General features: G+C 41.3%; 1 protein-coding gene across 1 annotated transcript in view; it reads left to right on the top strand.

Moving 5' to 3' along the window:
* Window positions 1-2,717, top strand: part of Tchh (trichohyalin) — a 5,482-nt gene extending 2,765 nt beyond the window's left edge. Inside the window, exons 3-5 of the mRNA XM_013015014.1 lie at window positions 5-1,013; window positions 1,101-1,581; window positions 1,624-2,717. Of these exons, the coding sequence (XP_012870468.1) occupies window positions 5-1,013; window positions 1,101-1,581; window positions 1,624-1,722 (1,589 nt within the window). The 3' untranslated portion in view covers window positions 1,723-2,717. The remainder of the gene's footprint in view (window positions 1-4; window positions 1,014-1,100; window positions 1,582-1,623) is intronic.
* Window positions 2,718-10,872: the final 8,155 nt, after the last annotated feature.

Raw genomic sequence — 10,872 nt, 5'->3', positions numbered from 1 at the left:
GAAGAGCAGCTGCGCCGCCAGGAAGAGGACAGGAAGTTCCGACGGGAACAAGAGCTGCGCCAGGAGAGGGAGGAAGAGCAGCAGCGCCGCCAGGAGCGCGACAGGGAATTCCGACAGGAGGAACCGTTTCCTCGGGAGAGGGAAGAGCAGCTGCGCCGCCCTGAACAGGACAGGAAGTTCCGACGGGAACAAGAGCTGCGCCAGGAGAGGGAGGAAGAACAGCAGCGCCGCCAGGAGCGCGACCGACAGTTCCGACAGGAGGAGCCGCTCCGTCAGGAGAGGGAAGAGCAGCTGCGCCGCCAGGAGCAGGACAGGAAGTTCCGCAGAGAACAAGAGCTGCGCCAGGAGAGGGAGGAAGAGCAGCTGCGCCGCCAGGAAGAGGACAGGAAGTTCCGCAGGGAACAAGAGCTGCGCCAGGAGAGGGAGGAAGAGCAGCAGCGCCGCCAGGAGCGCGACAGGAAGTTCCGTGAGGAGCCAGAGCTCCGGCAGGAACGTGAGCAGCAGCTGCGCCGAGATCGCGACCGAAGATTCCAAGAAGAAGAACTGCGCCAGGAAAGGGAGGAGGAACAGCTGCGCCGGGAACGCGACCGGAAATTCCGACAGGAGGAGCAGCTGCGCCGGGAAAGGGAGGAGCAGCAGCTTCGCAGCCGGGAGCTCGAGCAACAGCTGCGTCGTGGTCGTGACAGAAAATTCCAAGAGGAGCAAGAGCTGCGCCGCCAGGAACGGGACCGAGAGTTCCGCCGGGAGGAACAGCTCCGCCAGGAACGGGACCGAGAGTTCCGCCGGGAGGAACAGCTCCGCCAGGAACGGGACCAAGAGTTCCGCCGGGAGGAACAGCTCCGCCGCCAGGAACGGGACCAAGAGTTCCGTGGGGAGCAAGAGCTGCGCCGCCAGGAACGGGACCGAGAGTTCCGCCGGGAGGAACAGCTCCGCCAGGAACGGGAGCAGCAGCTGCGCCGCCAGGAACGGGACCAAGAGTTCCGTGGGGAGCAAGAGCTTCGTCAGGAACGGGACCGAGAGTTCCGCCAGGAGGAAGAGCTGCGCCGCCAGGAACGGGAGGAGCAGCAGCTACGCCGCGGTGGTGACCGAAAATTCCAAGAGGAGCAAGAGCTGCGCCGCCAGGAACGGGACCGAGAGTTCCGCCGGGAGGAACAGCTCCGCCAGGAACGGGACCGAGAGTTCCGCCGGGAGGAACAGCTCCGTCAGGAACGGGAGGAGCAGCAGCTGCGCCGCGGTGGTGACCGCAGATTCCAAGAGGAACAAGAGCTGCGCCGCCAGGAACGGGACCGAGAGTTCCGCCGGGAGGAACAGCTCCGCCAGGAACGGGAGGAGCAGCAGCTGCGCCGCGGTGGTGACCGCAGATTCCAAGAGGAGCAGGAGCTGCGCCAGGAAAGGGAGGAGCAGCTGCGCCGGCAGGAGCGCGAGCGCCAGTACCGCCGGGAGGAGCGGTTTGTCCGGGAGGACAGCGGCCGTCCGGAACGGGAACTGCGGCGTGAAGAGCAGATCCGTCGTCAGGAGCAGGAGAGGAAAGTCCAAGAAGAGCAGATCCGTCGCCAGCAGGAGGAGCAGAGGCGCCGCCAAGTCCGGGAGCGACAGTTCCAAGAAGACAAGCATCGTGGGCAGGTCCTGGAGCCTGGCAGAAGCCAGTTTGCCCACGTTCCCGTGCGCTCCAGCCCTCTCTATGAGTACATCCAAGAGCAAAGGTCTCAGTACCGCTCCTAAGAGATGCTGCCAACATCCTGACACCTGCCGAAGCTTCAAGCCAAAGAAAATGAGAAACACAGCGTACCAAGTTATAACTTACAAGTTTCTGGTTGTGGGGAAAATCTCTGGTGTTACAATGCGTTTTTTCTTCCAAAATCTCCTATTACACTTACTCCATTACTTTGTACTCCTGCCTTTCATTCTTCCTCGGGTAGTTCTTTATGGCAAGATGTCTGCTCATTGGGCCACATGTGTCCATTAAAAAAAAAATACTTGTCATTCATTTGTATTGGGAGTTTTGTTTGAGAAACACATTGATTTATTGCTTTAAAAATAACAAAAACAATACAATTTGAGACTCGAAACTTTGGTCGGTGATTTTAATGGCTGATCATCTTGTGGAGAATTCACATATTTTTTAAGTTAGTATTTTTACTTGGACCTAAATTTTATTCGCCTTTACCTTCAAATAGTTTCTCTATTTTGTCATAATTATCATAGATTCTACCAAGTAGCTAATATTTTACAACTCCCAATTCCATCTGCAGAAAAATCCCATGTGAATTTAGGCAATACCTGGAAGAAATAGCTGTTGTGAATACGTTTTTAACTTGAAAATTTAAAATTTGGGATTAGATATTTTTATACTTAACTCCACTTGAAACATTTTAAATCTCATGAAGCAAAATCAGGGTGTTTCTCATACTTCCAAACTCAAGTTTTAAAACTGTGTCTGTAGTTTGTAGTATGCAGTTCTATTCCCTCAAGTTCTGATGAGTTTGAGACTATTGCTGCTTTTGTTTACAGCTGAGAAGGAGCCTAATCAAGATCTTATAAACATCTGTCTTGCTCTAAGGACAAAAGAGACCACAGCATGTTTGGGAGAGGGGGAAATGTAAGGTTTCTAGAAATCCTTTGATAAGACTCATCAGCCCCATAATCCTTTGAGGCCTGATACTACCTTGGAGACATTCTTGTTGAAATGATTGGTCTTTGTGAAAAATTAATAAATGTTTGGCAAATTACTTTCTTGTCTGTTTTAATTGTGTGTCAATCACAACTCAGTAATCATATCTAATACTCTGGAAATGGAAATACATTCCTGTTCACTTAAGGTATTTTGTTACTATCATCTACATGTAAATATGAAGAGGGGAGATGAACACTTTCTAGTTTCCTCACCCATTTTCCCAGTTGGAGTGAATCTTGAATTATCTCCATCCCCTCATGAGTTCTCTTTCCAAATGTTTTCTATCCTTGACCTCACAGCTTTCTGTGGCCTTTTTGGCAGTGACTCACTAGTCATGGTGAATTCTGCTACTCCCAATGTTTGCTAATATTTCCTTCTGATATTGAAGCAGCTTCTTGATCACTGATGCTTGACCAATTAATGGTAGAAAATGTTCTTAAATGTTCAGCACTATAGACATTGTAGGTGATCTGATTTAAGCAACATAATCCATGGGATGACTGAATCAAAAAATGTTAATAATAAGGCTGAAGGATTAAATTTTCATCTCATGATCCAAATGCTCTCTTGCTAATAGCTAGAGTCTGTTTGCATTATTCAGTTTAGTAATTAGAATATTTTAACTAGATCTCTTCCATTATAAATGGAACATCACTATTTCCAATTGTGAAGATCATGAAGAAGAAAAATGCCTAAAGTTACAGTCTCTCAATATTTTTGCCCAGTGGTGGGGACAAGAAAGCTAAGCCTACATCTCTTGAGTATAATTCTGATTGAGTAAAGTGGGACTTCCTGCAGTGAGTCTGTCTCTCTGTCTCTTGCGCTCTCACTCACTCACTCTCTCGCTCTCTCATTTTAATACAAATAGAAGATGCCCACCAAAGACAGAGCTAAAGAATCTGACAATATCTTAGAATTTTGCTTCCTTCAAATAATTTCTAACTAATTTTTTTTCTTCTAATAGCATCTTTCTCTTACTGAAGGAGAGAGAACCTAGAAGAGCCTCACTGGCTTTCTCTGAGTCCCACTCAAAGGGCACTTTTTTGGCAGTCTCCTTATAAATTCCCAGTCCTAGGATACTACTGAAACTATAATTATCAGCTAATTCATAGTTAACAATAGTAATTATAGTAAAAAGAAAATAAAAGCCCTTTAGACTTCTTATAGTATTTTACAAGATAAGGAAAACATTAGTTTCCAAAGAAAGTACTGTTACATCATAGTTTGATACTATGATTTGTTGTTGTTGTTTAAGTGTATCAGCTAACCCCTAGCCTCTAGCTGTTAGCACATACTGAGCAGGTCAATCCTCCTGTTCCAGGTGAATAATACACATGTATGGGCTGGACCTTGAGGGTGTTGGGTAATTATTTAACTATAAACTGGGAGCTCTAGTAACAACACATTAGCTGCTACTGGAAGTTAGGTGAAGAGTTTAATATGCTATAATGAAATATTGGGTCTCTGTGTTATGAGCAGAATGTGTCCTCACACAGATTTATATGTTGATATCCTAACTCTCAGTAGCTCAGAATGTACCCATACCTGGAGATAATATATTTAAAGATATAATTAAAATGTATTTGTTAGGTTGGGTCCTGATCTGATATGACTGCTATGGTTAAATAAGAATAAGAAGGAAACTGAGGGGAGATGATGCAAAGTCATAGGGAGAGGATGGTCATTTGTGACTAATATAGAAGCCTGGAACAGATCCTTTCCTTATGACCCTCAAGAAACTGAGTCTACTGACATCTTGATCTTGGATTTCAAGCTCCAGAACTATGAGAAAATGAATGTCTTTTGTTTAATCCATTAGTAATGGTACTTTGTATGACAACCCTAGCAAATAAAGGTGGAACTATGTTGATAGGTAAGCCTACATGTACTATGATAATCCTTTGACATTGCAAAGCAGGTCTGGTTGCTTAAAGATACTCGTTAAATCTATCATTGCTATGGTGTAAGGAAAAAAATTAAATCCCTGGAGTTCAGTTATCTGTTCACTCCACAAATATGTATTTACATAATATTGTACTCCTGTTATGTGCCAGACATTGTTACAAGCAATGTACATTCAGTGGCAAGACAATTTTGGCTTTTTCCTTTGGTTTACTGTGTGTGACCTCATGTAAGCTATGTGGGTTTTCTGAACTCCATTGTTGTATCACATAGGCAATTGCCAAGATTGGGCTGTGGGGGGACATTCAATTCTAACATTCAAATTCTGACATTCAATTTGTTCAACTGAAACTCTGAAAGTAACTCAAAGAATCTTTGCCCCAATGTCTACCTTTAACTAATACAAAACAGGAAAACAAATTAGCCAATATGCAACCATGGGCCTACTTCAATTTCATAACTATCTCCTTTGCAGCCAACTAGTGCTGAAATTCCTTCTATCTCCCCCAAGCTCTTCTTTTTACTTTTATCAAGGCAGAGAACTCTAAACTGATTCCATTTTCTTTACCCCAATACTACCAAAGATCATTGCCTTTCGGATCTATTAACTTCACAAATGCATTTGTTTTCCCCGTTATTTTCTAATTTAGTTCCACTGCAACTAAAATTCAGCGGCTATTAGTGGTTTTTTGCATCTAACTACATCCTTTGCACTACATATTGTTAATATTTGAATTCAGTCACTTTTATTATGTTTTTCAGCATTACTGTAATATTCTGAAGATTTTAATCTATGTAATATGATATAAGCACATTCCCCTTGTTAGTAGAGTTGAGAGCTGCATGCAATAATCTGAAACCAAAATTACATTTCTGGAGCTTCAGGATGTGCATGGCAAGCAAGCAATTACAAAAACTTTTAGAAATTTGATTTGCCACTACTCTCCTTAAGAAATATGTGGCATATTTGCCGGATGCTGGTGGCTCATGCCTGTAATCCTAGCTACTCAGGAGGCTGAAATCTGAGGATCACAGTTCAAAGCCAGCCGGGGCAGGAAAGTCCGTGAGACTCTTATCTCCAATAAACCACTAGAAAGCCGAAAGTGGTGCTGTGGCTCAAGTGGTAGAGCACTCACCTTGAGCTGAAGAGCATAGGGACAGCGCCCAAGCCCAGAGTTCAAGCCCCACAACCGACAAAAAGAAAGAAAGAAAGAAAAAAAGAAAGAAATATGTGGCATTTTTTTACAAGATAATGTCCAATTCCTTTTGATTGGAATGGAAGGCCTACCACATTCTAGTGTCAATCTATCTTTTAGACTTTGGATCCCACACTATCTCTGAACCAACCGTATTTTCATTTGGAAACAATATCATTTTCCTTACTTCAAAGACAGGTTGGTATAGTTTTATCTGCTGGAATACCTCTTTCTTCTCTACCAGATCCACTTCTACTCAGTTTATAAGACCTAGGTTCAGTCCCAACTACTTTCTAAAAATCTTTCCTAATCATATTGACACACAAAGATATTTCTCTTCACTGAGATTCTAAGGCATCTATACTCTTTGCTACTCATGTGATTACAATAGTCTGCCTTCGTTGATGTTACACCTGCTTCCTCTTCTTAGCTAGATGTAAATACCTTGTAAATAAGAAACCACAACTTGAATGGCTTTTCTTTTGTCCCTTCTTTCTATGTTCAACAATAAGCAACATAGCTCTAGGAAATCCTGAGGAAATAAAAGGATTTTCTCACTAGAAAAACATACATTCAAAAATGTATGTTTGGGGATGGGGGGAGGGTGGCTCAGTGGTAGAGTGCTTGCCTTGAGCTGAAGAGCTAAGGGACAGTGCCCAGGCCAGAGTTCAGGACCCACAACCAACAAAAAAAAAAGTACATTTGGAGGTTCTTAGTTTTCTAACAAGCCTTCTTAACTTCATGCTACTGTCTCAAGGAGTTATAAGAATTAAGATGCATAAAAGTAGGCATTCAGTAGATAGGTATAAAGGAGTGAACTAATACAGCTTTTTACAATTCTTTTCTGTCCAGGGCCTCTGTAGAACATGCTATCCCTCCCTCTTGAAGTCCTAATTCCTTTCTTTTATCTTGAAAATCTCTCAACTTCAGGCATCACTAAGGCATTGCTGAATATAAATGATTTCTTCTTTGGTGTATTATGGGTCTACCCAAGTATTGGAATAAGCTTTGGTTACTAAGGGGCATGTGTAAATGTCCCTTAATATGATAAGAATGCAGGAGTAGATCAAAGAAATGATGACTTCTGGTTATATATATTGTTGGGAGAAGGATGAGTGCAGTGAGAAGCAAAAGAGATTTCAATCCCAGACTGTGTCTGGTTTCCTTATAGAGATTTGAATTATGCATCTAATTTCTACAACTCTTGAGCCCAGTATTTTAGCATGATAAGAATGCTTCATTGTAACCATTAGGAGTATTTTCCTTTTGAAAACTTTCCTGTCTCACATTGAAAAAAAGAAATGGAGTTGTTGAAATAATAGACCATAAAATCTGTATTACTCAAGGTTCTCCAGAGAAAATAGAACCAACCTCATTTATAAAGCATGTACATAGAGCCTGATCTGATTAAGCTAGGATTGTTAACCACTAGCAGGAAGTATACAGAATGAACTTAAGGTTTAGCAGTCTTCATAGGCCATTATAAAATCTCTCTCTTTGTCTCTCTGTGTATCTGTCTATCTGTCTCTCTCCCTCTCCCTCTCCCTCTCCCTCTCCTTCTCTCTCTTTCTCTCTCTCTCTCTTTCTCTCTCTCTCTCTCTCTCTCTCTCTCTCTCTCTGTCTCTGTCTCTTGGCCATACTGGGGAACTCAGGACCTCATCCTTGCTAAGCAGAAGCTATACCACTTGAGCCATGCCCCCAGTCCTTTTTGCATTACTTTATGTTTAACAAAGACTGTTGTGGTTTGCTTAGGGCTAGCCTTGAATCACAATCTTCTTTCCTGTACCTCCCACATAGTCAGGATTTCAGGAGTGATCCACCCAATGTTTTTGAGACAGGGTCTAACTTTTATTCAGCCTGATCTGGCCTCAAACCATACTCCTTATGATCTCTGCCTCCCACATAGCTGATATTACCAGCTATATCAAGATTCCTTGTAATAGCTTGGGGAGGATGAAAAGTAGAAATAATCTGTGCAAAGTGTAAAATGAGAAGTCAACAATAAAAGAAATGACTTCCATTTTCATAAAGATACTAGATCTACACAAAACAGAGCAAAGTAACAGAGTAACAGATGAGGATAAATTTGGTTCTTTTCATTCTGGTCTTACTTCATCTTATTATACTCCTATCTTTTTTCTTTCAGTTTAATACTTACTGAACATGTATTATGTTCCAGGCACGTGTGGGCCTGGTACTATTCCAGTGGTTGAGGCAGACTTCTCACAATTAATTCAGCAGAAAACATCATAAGCCAAACATTTTTGCTAAATGTCTTTATTTATGTTACTTCATTTACTTGCCACTAGAGTTCTAGAATCCTAGATATTTCACTCTCCTTTCCCCATTTCTAGATAAGGAAATTAAGTTCAGAAATGTTTATGAACTTGTCTAGTGCCAGATAATTACTGAAGTTGTGTGTTTGACTCATTTGTTTATTCTGTAGTTATTTCTTGGTCACCTGAAATGACCCTGTGACCAAAGCATAAACATGCTGTGTATGTTGCTTAGGGCTCTTGCCTAGCAAACAGCATCCTAAATTCAAACTCTTAATACTGCCCCAACCAAAAAAAAAATCTATAATTCAATCTTTCCTTTCAGTTAACTAAAAAGTAGTCAGGAAGATACTTTATGTAAATAAAACACTAAGAAAAAATAGTTAATAAATTTTACTCTCTTCTCTGCATATTCTACAATTAATATTCATAATACCAGAAATTAAAGTAATTCAGAATATAATACCATATACTACCATGGAATACCATAGAAACTAGAACAGAAAAGCTTATAATAAAGTGAATAAATAAAGCCATGTTCTGTCCCACATCTCTTTATCTCCAATCCCATCCCTCAGAGAAAAATAATTTTTAAGCAATAACCACTAACAACAAAAATTACAAATACTAAATTTGACAAAAGAAGACTCAAGTAATTTATATTAACACTGCTTTCCTCTTCTTTCCATGTTGTTTTAATTTTATTAAACTTTTGACAATATCTCCTAACTTTTACATATCTAACACCAACCAAATAGATCATGTTTTGTCCACAGAGTCATCTAGAGTTAGAGGTGAAAACTTTTCTGTATTATTATACTAGACACATAGTCATAGAAATAGATTTCCTGTGAGTCAAAAGTGGATTCAGCACTTATTAACTTTGTGTTTTAAGACAAGATACTTGGTTTTTCTTTTCCTCATATTTGGTGTTCAAGATTTCTAAAGATATATCTAGGTGAACATTTTTGAAATATGAAGTCTCTAAGAAATCATTAATTCTTTGATTAGTGAACCTTTCATTTTTTTTCCTTTTTTCTTCCTGAGTTTCTCATTAATTGAAAGCAGGACCTCTTAAGTGAGAAACGTATGTTTTCTATTTTTTCTTCTACCTTCTAAATGTCCCTTGTATTATAAAACTGTTGCCAATGAGGTAATTACTACTTACATGTGGCTATTTACATTTACTTTGAAACTAATAAATATTAAATAAAATTCATATTTTAGTTCTTTGGTCACATTGATCATATTTCATGTGTTTAATAAATATATATTCCTAGTGACTACCACATTAGACAGTGTAAATATCAAAATGTTGGTGGTTAACACTATCCCAGAAGATTTGTTAAAACTTGGGGTGTTCCGCTAATAGGTTTTTGTTTTGTTCAGTTCACAGGTCTGTGTGTGTGTGTGTGTGTGCATGCGTGTGCTGATCTTGGAACTTGAACTCAGGGCCTTGATGCTGCCTTTGAGCTTTTTTACTGAAGGCTTATGCTCTACCACTTAAGCCACAAGTCCACTCAGCTTTTTGGTGGTTCGGTGGAAATAAAAATCTCATGGACTTTTCTGCCCAGGCTGTCTTTGAATCACAATCCTCAGATTTCAACCTTCTGAATAGCCAGGATTACAAGTGTGAGCCACTTATGAAAGTTACTTTGTTATATAATTTTTATTGTGATTAAATGATTACATACATTTCACAAATTTCACAGTATTGGAGATAGTTAAAGTCACAAACAGATTCTAACCTTCATAAGGCAAATTGTCATTATCGTGGTCTATAAAGTTTGTGAGCTTTGACAATACAGCTATTGCTCCCACATTTCTTTCCTTTTCCTTAGTGTTAGCTGTTCCTTCTTTCCCTCTCATTCCCTCCCTCCCATCACTGCCCTTGAGTTGCTTAGTTTGTTTCCATCAGTGTCCAGCGCAGCTGATGGGCCCCTCTATTGTATGTTTTCCCATTTCCCTTGGATTTTGTGTCCTCCTCCTAGTTTCCCTCAGTGTACAATATATATACCATATATGTGGTCAACATCATGGAGTCGTTTAGTAATGATACAAGATGAGTGAAGGTCCTTTGTTTCTCAAGTTCTGTTTACTCCTTACATTTTGTATTTAACATCCACATATCAGGGACACCATGTGTTGTTTGTCTCTTTGCTCTTGGCTTACCTCACTCAAAATGAGTTTTTCTAGTTCCAGCCATTTCCCTGAGAATGTCATTATTTTGTCCTTTCTAATGGCTGCATAATATTCCATTGTATATAGGTACCACAATTTTTGGATCCACTCATCTGTAGTGGAGCATCTGGTTTGTTTCCATATCTTGGCTATTGTGAGCAGTGCTGCAATGAACATGGAGGTGTATGTGTCCATATATCCTGGTTCCTGTTGCTAAGGGTAGATGCCTAGGAGTGATATGGCTGGGTCATAGGGGAGGTCTATATTTAGCTTTCTGAGGACCCTCCAGACTGCTTTCCAAAGTGATTGTATTTCTGTACATTCCCACCAGCAGTGCAATAAGGTTCCTCTTTCTCCACATCCCCTCCAGCACTTGCCATTGCTGAATTTAGGATGCAGGCCATTCTGACTGGGGTAAGGTGATATCTCAGGGTTGTTTTTTGTTTTTGTTTTTTTGGGTCCGGTCATGAGGCCTGAACTCTGGGCCCTGGCACTGTCCCTCAGCTCTTCAGCTCAAGGCTAGCACTCTACCACTTGAGCCACAGCGCCACTTCAGCTTTTTTCTTTTTGCTTATGTGGTGCTGAGGAATGGAACCCAGGGCCTCATGCATGCAAGGCAAGCGCTCTACCACTGAGCCACCTT

The sequence above is a fragment of the Dipodomys ordii genome, unplaced genomic scaffold (genome assembly GCF_000151885.1).
Source record: "Dipodomys ordii isolate 6190 unplaced genomic scaffold, Dord_2.0 Scaffold26, whole genome shotgun sequence".
NCBI classification, from domain to species: Eukaryota; Metazoa; Chordata; class Mammalia; order Rodentia; family Heteromyidae; genus Dipodomys; species Dipodomys ordii.
This window is presented reverse-complemented; position numbering and strand designations above follow the sequence as displayed.